The sequence below is a fragment of the Schistocerca nitens genome, chromosome 2 (genome assembly GCF_023898315.1).
Source record: "Schistocerca nitens isolate TAMUIC-IGC-003100 chromosome 2, iqSchNite1.1, whole genome shotgun sequence".
NCBI lineage: Eukaryota > Metazoa > Arthropoda > Insecta > Orthoptera > Acrididae > Schistocerca > Schistocerca nitens.
The window spans coordinates 340,102,016-340,115,078 of record NC_064615.1 but is presented as its reverse complement, the minus strand read 5'-3'; the positions used below and the strand labels follow the sequence as shown (position 1 = coordinate 340,115,078).

The 13,063-nt window shown below is 40.3% G+C and overlaps 1 protein-coding gene across 1 annotated transcript in view; it reads right to left on the bottom strand.

The window, feature by feature from the left end:
- LOC126236135 (zinc finger protein 345-like) overlaps positions 1 to 13,063 on the bottom strand; it is a 195,355-nt gene that overhangs the window by 96,071 nt on the left and 86,221 nt on the right. The window contains exon 4 of the mRNA XM_049945216.1: positions 461 to 740. Coding sequence (XP_049801173.1) covers positions 461 to 740 — 280 coding nt within the window. The remainder of the gene's footprint in view (positions 1 to 460; positions 741 to 13,063) is intronic.

The window sequence follows — 13,063 nt, the reverse complement described above, 5'->3', positions numbered from 1 at the left end:
TGCTTTAACTTTTATACTGTATGGTTTGTTACAAGCATTGCACAAGTTGTTCCTTAGCAGATAAGCCAAAATAATTTCAAAAAATAGCATCTTATAGGTTCACTAAAAAAGACACCAATTTACAGTATTATTCAAATGTGCAACACTAAAGCAAGCAAGTGCATTTGTTATCTTTTATTCTGCTTTGAGATTTTAGTGACAATATTTGTCTCCTGTCAAATTAATAGTGAAAATAACACTATAAAATAATAATAACAACAATAATTGGAATTCAGCCAGCTATATTTATCCTAATTGGCAAGTGCATATCTAAATTAACAAATTGAAGGTTTTTCACATGTCTTAGTTCATTGAGATCCAGAATTTTATAATAGTATTGACACACACACACACACACACACACACACACATATATATATATATATATAAGGAGAAGAAAAATTTATACGGACAAACTGACCTGCTTATCTAGAGCAGCATTACTCTGAGGCTGGACGTGGCATCGATAGTGTCGATAGAGCTGCACAGTACTAGTGAAGCCGGCACAACATTCCTCACAGCCAATAGGAAATCCATCAACGGGAAAGTGCACTGGCCCAAGGCCAGGATGGTAGCGTCGTTTGCCACAAGGTCCACAACTCAGCACTTGACCACGGTGCTGTACCTTGCGGTGTGCCACCAGGTTACCCCAAGAGACGTAAGTGCGAGGACATAATTGACATGTGAAAAATCTGCATTCCCTAAAATAACGATTATTTCATAAGGCACTAAACTCAATATTATCATTTTTATAGTGTATGCTATTTATGTACTAGCACCATTCTACCTGTTTTTTAAAAAAAATAATAAAAAAACAAAAGAAATATTTCCCTGCAAACAGAACATGGCTGAAAAACACAGGATAAACAAAGTAGAAGTACATTATGTCACCTAATATCAAAAGCAAAGACTGAGTATACTGTCTAAGAGAAACACAAAGACTTTCTTGTAAACAAAGTTATTTTTTTTATCTTTATTTTTTGAGCCTTGAGTCTGACAACAGTGACTAGAGACAGTGACCATGGGTGTGTGAGCTGTCCTATCCATTTCTTAATATCGTCACTATTCCATTCTAGACTTTCCATTGTTTGATTTCACCTTCTTAGAGGACCTGTTTCAAAAGAAAGGGGATGGCAAAATACATCAACAGTGAAAATAATGACTTTTTTCTAGGCTTTTCAAAATGTAATGATACTTATATCATGTAAAGCAGTAGCCCTATCACACTACCTTGAATAATGTCAGATGCTATCTTTAGTACTGATGATCACATAGTGCATTCTGTTTACAAGAAAGTCTTCAAATGAATCACATATTGCTTTGCATATTCTGAACGAAATCACACAGATGCAAGCTTTAGTCTTAGTGTAACGTCTCATTATCAGTGCTGTTGTTAGAGATGGTTGGTTGGAATATACCACTCACAACCTTACTGAAGCAATCTTTTCTGAGTGATTTTGGGGAATTAAACAAAAACTAAATTGGGATGACCATTTTCTTCAGGTGACTGTTAACAGCATATATATTATATATACATGGAAAAATGCATGACACTATGCTGTCTTGTAATATGTCCAGTTTTGGTCACTGATCATTCCCACAGTAGAACTACAATGATTGAAACTGGCCATAATAAGTAAGTATTACGAGACAACACTGCCTTGTGCATTTCTCCAAGTAAATTAGGATGGTTAGCTGGAGAAATGACAGCTACTTCTTACAACTACAAGTCTAGTAGCATGTTGTTGTTGTTGTGGTCTTCAGTCCTAAGATTGGTTTGATGCAGCTCTCCATGCTACTCTATCCTGTGCAAGCTTCTTCATCTCCCAGTACCTACTGCAACCTACATCCTTCTGAATCTGCTTAGTGTATTCATCTCTTGGTCTCCCTCTACGATTTTTACCCTCCACGATGCCCTCCAATACTAAATTGGTGATCCCTTGATGCCTCAGAACATGTCCTACCAACCAATCCCTTCTTCTGGTCAAGTTGTGCCACAAACTTCTCTTGTCCCCAATCCTATTCAATACTTCCTCATTAGTTATGTGATCTACCCATCTGATCTTCAGCATTCTTCTGTAGCACCACATTTCGAAAGCTTCTATTCTCTTCTTGTCCAAACTATTTACCGTCCATGTTTCACTTCCATACATGGCTACACTCCATACAAATACTTTCAGAAATACTTGCTGACTAGTAGCATAATCACTATGAAACCTATTTACATGTCAAGAGTAATATGATAAAAAATGCTCTGAAGTCGGAGTTAGAGGACCTATAAACAACAACAATTAGAAGTTTAGTTTCATTAAAGTCAACTGCCCTTGGACAACATTAAAATATCTGTTCAGTGCAGTGCCATGATACATCTATGGACTCAAATGGAATACTGTTTTTTATGTACATAGCCACTCCCCCACCCTGTAAGGAACTTCTTGAGAAACAGCCAGCTAATCTGTATCCTGGTAAAGGAAGCCTCTGAACTGTCAAATTATTTAAGTGGTGCTCTGACATACCAATAATTTCAGAGTAAACTTCTATAAGCAATCCACTAACTTTATATCTAATACCTCTTCTATTTTGATGAAATATGCTAATTCCTTCTCTACTTGGAAACATTACATCCTCGGAAGGTGAGCCATTAGTTACAGGGACTTCCCTTAAGCAGGTATACCTATCAGCTGACTTCAGTCTAAGAAAGGTAAAGCTCTGACACCAACTACTACAGGAATTTTTCAATGAGTGACCCCACCACCACCCACTACACTTTCACCTACAAGTTTTGCCAGCCTCCCCTTCCCATATTTATTGAGGTGCAGGCCATGCCTATTGAAACCTGATCTACTGATAGACCCAACTGGGACCACTGAGATGTGACCCATGCCCTCTGCCATCAACGCCCTCCTCAGCCCCACGTTAACGCGCCTAACAGCCGGATTAAGGTGAGGCCAATCATGACGCTGAAACAGTTGCACGAAATGCACATTAATGCCACCAGTTTGAGTAGCTATCTTTACCAGGTCACCACCTACATCATATTCCCCGTCCCTATCAAGACTGTTTCCTGCTCCACCCACCACCACTATGTGATCCTCCTTCGTAAAATTCCTACGTAACTCCCCTATGCTGTCAGTCACTTGAACCAACCCTGCACTAGACTTCACAATGCTGGTGACATGGTACTCACTCCCCAACACTTCCTGAAACAGCTGGCCCACACCTCTCCTGGCAACTAACCTAAGCCTCCCAATTGCTGAGGATTGCTGCATGTTCTCTACATCTACAGCTACACAAGGCTCCTCTCCACTCAACTCTGATAGTTGGTCAAATCTATTGCATATACGCAAAGTAAAACTGTCTGAATACCTCCTCTTCCTAGTTGCCTTCTTGCCAACTGCCAGTTCCCATTTCCTACCACCCTTCACCCTCCTCAACCTATCTAGTTCCTCCTTTGCGCATTGTAACTGCACCTGAAGGGCACACATCTTATGCTCCTGCTCCTCTATCAACTAATTTCTACTACAGACTCTGCATTCCCAGGAGAGGATCTCACTAAAATGACCACTGGCTTCCCCACTGTATTCCCCCCAATGAAAATACTTTGAACAAATTCCACACCATAACCCACTACCCACAAACCTACGACAGAGCCCACACTTCTCACTCGTGGTAAAATTTTACAGTTACTGAAAAAAAAAAAAAAAAAAACTATACATCTATATTACCAAAGTTCAGTTACACCAGCAGAACTATTTATAGAACTAACAATAATAGTCTCGAAATTCTCTGCCTACTAAGAAAGCAACTACTTGTATTAACACTACTACACCACAGCTAATACCAATACCAACAAAACGTTCACAAAATTATTAGCTAAAACCAAAAAATGGAAGGCACCACTCAGTACCAGTAGTCCAGCTAGCACAATGGCTGTGTGTAGTGACTTAAAGATGATGGGGTACAATGATAAAGCAGCTCCTCATGAGAAACACCTTTCTGAAGTCAATTCTAAGTGACACTTGAGGTAGTGCAAAGAGTGACACTGCTGAACAGTGCGTGATTAGAAATGAGCGACTTGGAGTGATGAATCTTGTTATACATTCTGGCAATAGGCTAGAAGGGGTTTGGCGAATGCCTGGAGAACGTTAATTGGCATCATGGATAGTGTCAATAGTACAGAACAGGTGGTGTTATGATATGAGGATGCTTTCCAAGGTTGTGGTGTGGTCCCCTTATTGCACTTACGAGAATGCTAATGCAGACAGATATGGACAAATTTTCGAGCACTTTGTGCTATGTAAAACAGAGGAATAGTTCAGAGACAATGACTGTTTGTATCAACAGACAAGACACTGTTTCAAAAAGCAGCTTCTATGAGACAAAGGTTTGTGGATAGTACCACAGTAAAATTGGCTGCCATTCCTCCACAAACATTCAGACTCGCCACTGAAAGTGTCCCCAGCAAAGTTCAAGCCATCATAAAAATGATGCATGGACACACTTCACATTGTTGCTCACTAATAGATGCCAGGATACTTTTCATTGGACAGTGTATACACTGCTGTTCTGTACCTGCTGTAAAGAAACAGCAGTTCGAAACGTCAATTATAATGATCAAAACAAACTGAAGAGAAGCACGTCTTGCATCATTCCACATGATCCAGCATTCCAGGCAATTAGTATACACCATTAATGGCTGTGATAATTAGTTCCCGAAGTGCGTCCACTACATTCTCCTAACACACAGATGGCGGTTAACACAGCCAAATCTTTTCACGATAAACACAATTTCAAGTAAATAAATCTCTACAAGCTCCCAAGAAACAAATGGACCAGCAACTTCAAACATCATACCTACGTGTGAATTACAAGTGACTTGTGTCCCAGTAAATGTAGGACGACATGTTTTAGAAATATTTTGTACACATTGTTTATTCATTTTGCTGCAAATGGAATGTCATGGTAGTAAGTTGCCAAAGCCCATGTGTTCCTAGTATCTGACAACTAAACCAACACAGATGAACAACATTCGAAGTGTGACAATTCAGGTTTTCGTGGAGGGTAGGTTGATTACGTGGTTATCAATTTTTCCACCTAACGGTGTTGTGTAAGATGTTAGATGGAAAAAAGATTTTGAAATCAGATGTTGAATGAACAATATACTGATGAGGCAGCTACCACAGAACATCAAGAACTCCACCCATGTGTGTCAAGCAGATATTCAAAAAGGCACAAAGGAATTATAGACATTGGCTGCAATCCTAGGAAGTTCTGGTCTTACGTTAAATCAGTAAGTGGATCGAAACAGCATATCTAGACACTCTGGGATGATAATGGCATGGAAACTGAGGATGACACACATAAAGCTGAAATACTAAATACCTTTTTCCAAAGCTGTTTAACAGAGGAAGACCGCACTGCAGTGCGAACGAAAAAAAGGCTGACATCGAAATAAGTTTCCAAGGAATAGAAAAGCAACTGAAATCACTCAACAGAGGAAAGTCCAAGGACCTCACAGGATACCATTTTGATTCTACACAGAGTACGTGAAAGAACTTTCCCCCTTCTAACAGCCGTGTACCGCAAGTCTCTAGAGGAACGGAAGGTCCCAAATGATTGGAAAAGAGCACAGGTAGTTCCAGTTTTCAAGAAGGGTCGTCGAGCAGATGTGCAAAACTATAGGCCTATATCTCTGACATCGATCTATTGTAGAATTTTAGAACATGTTTCTTGCTCACATTTCATGTCATTTCTGGAAACCCAGAATCTACTCTGTAGGAATCAACATGGATTCCAGAAACAGCGATTGTGTGAGACCCAACTGGATTTATTTGTTCATGAGACCCAGAAAATATTAGATACAGGCTCCCAGGTAGATGCCATTTTCCTTGACTTCCAGAAGGTGTTCGATAAAGTTCCGCACTGTTGCCTGATAAACAAAGTAAAAGCCTATGGAATATCAGACCAGCTGTGTGGCTGGATTGAAGAGTTTTTAGCAAACAGAACACAGCATGTTGTTCTCAATGGAGAGACGTCTACAGATGTTAAAGTAACCTCTGGCATGCCACACGGGAATGTTATGGGACCATTGCTTTTCACAATATATAAAAATGACCAAGTAGATAGTGTCCGAAGTTCCATGCGGCTTTTCGTGGATGATGCTGTAGTATACAGAGAAGTTGCAGCATTAGAAAATTGCAGAAGATCTGCAGCGGATAGACACTTGGTACAGGGAGTGGCAACTGACCCTTAACATAGACAAATGTAATGAATTGCGAATACAAAGAAAGAAGGATCCTTTATTGTATGATTATATGATAGCGGAACAAACACTGGTAGCAGTTACTTCTGAAACACATCTGGGAGTATGCGTATGGAACGATTTGAAGTGGAATGATCATATAAAATTAATTGTTGGTAAGGCGGGTGCCAGGTTGAGATTCATTAGGAGAATCTTTAGAAAATGTAGTCCATCAACAAAGGAGGTGGCTTACAAAACACTCGTTCGACCTATACTTGAGTACTGCTCATCAGTGTGGGATTCGTACCAGGTCGTGTTGACAGAGGAGATAGAGAAGATCCAAACAAGAGTGGCGCATTTCATCACAGGGTTATTTGGTAAGCGTGATAGCATTACGGAGATCTTTAGCAAACTCAAGTGGCAGACTGTGCAAGAGAGGCGCTCTGCATTGCGGAGTAGCTTGCTGTCCAGGTTTCGAGAGGGTGCGTTTCTGGATGAGGTATTGAATATATTGCTTCCCCCTACTTATACCTCCCGAGGAGATCACGAATGTAAAATTAGAGAGATTCGAGCACGCAAGGAGGCTTTCCGGCAGTCGTTCTTCCCGCGAACCATATGCAACTGGAACAGGAAAGGGAGGTAATTATAGTGGCATGTAAAGTGCCCTCCGCCACACACCGTTGGGTGGCTTGCGTAGTATAAATGTAGATGTAGAAGTGGGCATTGATTTAAATCAGTGGGGAAAGTTGAAAATTTGTGCCACACAGGGATTCACCTTAATTATACAGGGTGGTCCATAGCTTGTGACCGGGCCAAATATTCACGAAATAAGCATCAAATGAAAAAACTACAAAGAACAAAACTCGTCTAGCTTGAAGGGGGAAACAAGATGGCGCTATGGTTGGCCCGCTAGATGGCACTGCCATAGGGCAAACGGATATCAACTGCGTTTTATTTAAATAGGAACCCCCATTTTTTATCACATATTCGTGTAGTATGTAAAGAAATATGAATGTTTTAGTTGGACCACTTTTTTCGCTTTGTGATAAATGGTGCTGTAATAGTCACAAACATGTTTTTGTTGTTGTTGTTGTTGTTGTTGTTGTCTTCAGTCCTCAGACTGGTTTGATGCAACTCTCCATGCTACTCTATCCTGTGCAAGCTTCTTCATCTCCCAGTACCTACTAGCCTACTTCCTTCTGAATCTGCTTAGTGTATTCATCTCTTGGTCTCCCTCTACGATTTTTACCCTCCACGCTGCCCTCCAATACTAAATTGGTGACCCTCAATGTCTCAGAACATGTCCTACCAACTGACCCCTTCTTCCAGTCAAGTAGTGCCACAAGCTCCTCTTCTCCCCAATTCTATTCAATACCTCCTCATTAGTTATGTGATCTACCCATCTAATCTTCAGCATTCTTCTGTAGCACCACATTTCGAAAGCTTCTATTATCTTCTTGTCTAAACTATTTATCGTCCATGTTTCACTTCCATACATGGCTACAGTCCATACAAATACTTTCAGAAACGACTTCCAGACATTTAAATCTATACTGGATGATAACAAATTTTTCTTCTTCAGAAACGCTTTCCTTGCCATTGCCAGTCTACATTTTATATCCTCTCTACTTCGACCATCATCAGTTTTTTTGGTCCCCAAATAGCAAAATTCCTTTACTACTTTAAGTGTCTTATTTCCTAATCTAATTCCCTCAGCATTACATGACTTAATTCGACTTCATTCCATTATCCTCGTTTTGCTTATGTTGATGTTCATCTTATACCCTCCTTTCAAGACACTGTCCATTCCGTTCAACTTCTCTTCCAAGACCTTTGCTGTCTCTGAGAGAATTACAATGTCATCGGGGAACCTCAACATTTTTATTTCTTCCCCATGGCTTTTAATACCTACTCCGAACTTTACTTTTGTTTCCTTTATTGCTTGCTCAATATACAGATTGAATAACATCGGGGATAGGCTACAACCCTGTCTCACTCCCTTCCCAACCACTGCTTCCCTTTCATACCCCTCAACTCTTATAACTGTCATCTGGTTTCTGTACAAATTGTAAATAGCCTTTCGCTCCCTGTATTTTACCCCTGCCACCTCCAGAATTTGAAAGAGAGTATTCCAATCAACATTGTCAAAAGCTTTCTCTAAGTCTACAAATGCTAGAAACGTAGGTTTGCCTTTCATTAATCTATTTTCTAAGGTAAGTCGTAAGGTCAGTATTGCCTCACGTGTTCCAACTTTTCTACGGAGTCCAAACTGATCTTCCCCGAGGTCGGCATCTATCAGTTTTTCCATTCGTCTGTAAAGAATTCGGGTTAGTATTTTGCAGCTGTGACTTATTAAACTGATCGTTCGATAATTTTCATATCTGTCAACACCTGCTTTCTTTGAGATTGGAATTATTATATTCTTCTTGACGTCTGAGGGTATTTCGCCTGTCTCGTACACCTTTATCACCACATGGTAGAGTTTTGTCAGGACTGGCTATCTCAAGGCTGTCAGTAGTTCTAATGGAATGTTGTCTACTCCGGGGGTCTTGTATCGACTCAGGTCTTTCAGTGCTCTGTCAAACTCTTCACGCAGTATCATATCTCCCATTTCATCTTCATCTACATCCTCTTTCATTTCCATAATATTGTCCTCTAGTACATCGCCCTTGTATAGACCCTCTATATACTCCTTCCACCTTTCTGCTTTCCCTTCTTTGCTTATGGCTTGCAATTTTAGACAAACAGTTGGTAACAGGTAGGTTTTTGAAATTAAAATACAGAATGTAGGTACGTTTGAACATTTTATTTCGGTTGTTCTAATGTGATACAAGTACCTTAGTGAACTTATCATTTCTGAGAACGCATGCTGTTACAGCGTGATTACCTGTAAATACCACATTAATGCAATAAATGCTCAAAAAATTATGTCCATCAACCTCAATGCATTTGGCAATACGTGTAACGACATTCCTCTCAACAGCGAGTAGTTCGCCTTCCATAATGTTCGCACATGCATTGACAATGCGCTGCCGCATGTTGTCAGGCGTTGTCGGTGGATCACAATAGCAAACATCCTTCAACTTTCCCCACAGAAAGAAATCCGGGGACGTCAGATCCGGTGAATGTGTGGGCCATGGTATGGTGCTTCGACAACCAATCCACCTGTCATGAAATATGCTATTCAATACCGCTTCAATCGCACGCAAGCTATTTGACATCCATGGTATGGTGCTTCGACAACCAATCCACCTGTCATGAAATATGCTATTCAATACCGCTTCAATCGCAGGCGAGCTATTTGACATCCATGGTATGGTGCTTCGACAACCAATCCACCTGTCATGAAATATGCTATTCAATACCGCTTCAATCGCACGCGAGCTATGTGCCGGACGTCCATCATGTTGGAAGTACATCGCCATTCTGTCATGGAGTAAAACATCTTGTAGTAACATCGGTAGAATGTTACGTAGGAAATCAGCATATATTGCACCATTCAGATTGCCATCGATAAAATGGGGGCCTATTATCCTTCCTCCCATAATGGCACACAATACATTAACCCACCAAGGTCGCTGATGTTCCACTTGTCGCAGCCCTTGTGGATTTTCCATTGCCCAATAGTGCATATTATGCCAGTTTACGTCACCGCTGTTGGTGAATGACACTTCATCGCTAAATAGAACACATGCAAAACATCTGTCATCATCCCGTAATTTCTCTTGTGCCCAGTGGCAGAACTGTACATGCCGTTCAAAGTCGCCGCCATGCAAATCCTAGTGCATAGAAATATGGTACGGGTGCAATTGATGTTGATGTGGCATTCTCAACACCGACGTTTTTGAGATTCCCAATTCTCGCACAATTTGTCTGCTACTGATGTGCGGATTTACCGCGACAGCAGCTAAAACACCTACTTGGGCATCATCATTTGTTGCAGGTCGTGGTTGACGTTTCACATGTGGCTGACCACTTTCTGTTTCCTTAAATAACATAACTATCCGGCAAACAGTCCGGACACTTGGATGATGTCATCCAGGATACCGAGCAGCATCCATAGCACACACCCGTTGGGCATTTTGATCACAATAGCCATACATCAACACGACATCGACCTTTTCCGCAATTGGTAAGCGGTCCATTTTAACACGGGTAATGTATCACGAAGCAAATACCATCCGCACTGACGGAATGTTACATAACACCACACACTTATACGTTTGTGACTGTTACAGCACCATCTATCACAAAGCGAAAAAAGTGGTCCAACTAAAACATTCATATTTCTTTATGTAGTACATGAATATGTAATAAAAATGGGGGTTCCTATTTTAAAAAATGCAGTTGATATCCGTTTGACATACAGCAGCGCCATCTAGCGGGCCAACCACAGCGCCATCTGGTTTCCCCCCTTCAAGCTAGACGTGTTTCGTTCTTTGTAGTTTCTTCGTTTGATGCTTATTTTGTGAGATATTTGGCCCGGTCTCTATCAATGGACCACCCTGTATATATTTGGTATCTGTTCTTTCAGTCATATCTGAAAGAACAGACATCACTTTTGATCCAGCAGCCATTATGAATTAAGACACAAAGGACTTATAGACACTGGCTGCAAGAACAGACACCACATACGTGTATTTAAGGCAAGGGTGGCCAATGATCTCTTCAGGCACAACAGGCTCAAACTCTTACACAAATTGGTGAAATGCTGCGAGTAATGAGAATAATAGGCAAGGGGCACAACATTAGCAATGTGTGGGAAGTTGAGAATTTGTGTCTGACAGGAGGTGTGCTAGGGTAGTCTGTGCAGTCGCAATGACCTCTGTGCCTCGATGACTTAGTGGTCAGAGTATCTGCCCAATAAGCAGGAGACCCGGGATCGAATCCCAGTCCGGCACAAATTTTCAACTTTCCCCATTGATTTAAATTAATGCCCATTTGCAGCCAATGTCTGTAATTTCTTTGTGTCTTAATTCAGAGTGGCTGCTGGACCAGAAATGGTGTCTGCTCTTTTAGACATGTCTGAAAGGACAGGCACCATACATATATAGATAGTCAAAAACCAAATTAAATAGTAGTAATCTGACCAGAGTGTACAACAAGGAGAATGGTCTTCTTTACACATGGGTTTCTCTGTCACAAAAAATAAAACAGCTTCTGTTAAGATATAGCTTTCTGAGATAAGACAAATTTACTTGCTGGAGCAGCCAGAGAGGGGGGGGGGGGGGGGGGGGGTAACACATAACTAATTTGCTTGAACAAAAACTGTTTCTTACTATTCTTCTCTGTCTCTAATAATATTGTCATTGACAGCTCATTAAGAGGCCCTGGATGTCATGGCCTGTAGTTTTTACTATTTTTTTTAATTTAATACATCAAAAACTTTTAACAGATACTGAAAAAAAAACTTTGATAAAATAATTAGTATATTGTGAACTCTACACGAAAAAGATTTAAAAACTGTGGAATACATAGTGCATTGAATATTGATTTTCATCTTAATACTGTATGTTTTTTTTATTGACTGCTGAAATAGTAAACCAGAAATATTTACCAATTTGATCTCTTGCACATTTAAAAAAAAATGTTTTATAGAAGTTAATTTTTTCTCCTAATAATTTAAGAACATATGACATGTTCAAGCTGAAAACATTTAAAACATTGTTGAATGTGTAGGTAAGCACTATTTTATTACTGATGTAAAATTTTGTTTTTGTTGCTTTAATACTGGATGAGATAACGATACCTAATATGCAAAAAATGTTAATTGTGGGAAATTTAAAGTAAAGCTTTGCTTGTAATTTTCTTCTTAGTGATAGTGGTGGTGGAGTGTTTGTGTCTGTCAGTAGTGGTTTATCTTGTAGTGAAGTCGAAGTAGATACTCCGTGCGAATTGGTATGGGTGGAGGTTATGCTTAACAGCAGAACTAAGTTAATAATTGGCTCCTTCTATCGACCCCCAGTCTCCGATGATATAGTTGCGGAACAGTTCAGAGAAAATTTGAGTCTCGTAACAAATAAATACCCCACTCATACGGTTATAGTTGGTGGCGACTTCAACCTTCCCTCGATATGTTGGCAAAAATACTTGTTCAAAACCGGTGGTAGGCAGAAAACATCTTCCGAGATTGTCCTAAATGCTTTCTCTGAAAATTATTTCGAGCAGTTAGTCCACGAACCCACGCAAATTGTAAATGGTTGCGAAAACACACTTGACCTCTTAGCCACAAACAATCCAGAGCTGATAGAGAGCATCATGACTGATACAGGGATTAGTGATCACAAGGTCGTTGTAGCTAGGCTCAATACCGTTTCTTCCAAATCCACCAGAAACAAACGCAAAATAATTTTATTTAAAAAAGCGGATAAAGTGTCACTAGAAGCCTTCCTAAGACACAATCTCCATTCCTTCCGAACTGACTATGCAAATGTAGACGAGATGTGGCTCAAATTCAAAGATATAGTAGCAACAGCAATTGAGAGATTCATACCTCATAAATTGGTAAGAGATGGAACTGATCCCCCGTGGTACACAAAACAGATGCGAACTCTGTTGCAGAGGCAACGGAAAAAGCATGCGAAGTTCAGAAGAACGCAAAATCCCGAAGATTGACTAAAATTTACAGAAGCGCGAAAATTGGCACGGACTTCAATGCGAGATGCCTTTAATAGGTTCCACAACGAAACGTTGTCTCGAAATTTGGTAGAAAATCCGAAGAAATTCTGGTCGTATGTAAAGTAGACAAGCGGCAAGACGTAGTCAATACCTTCGCTGCGCAGT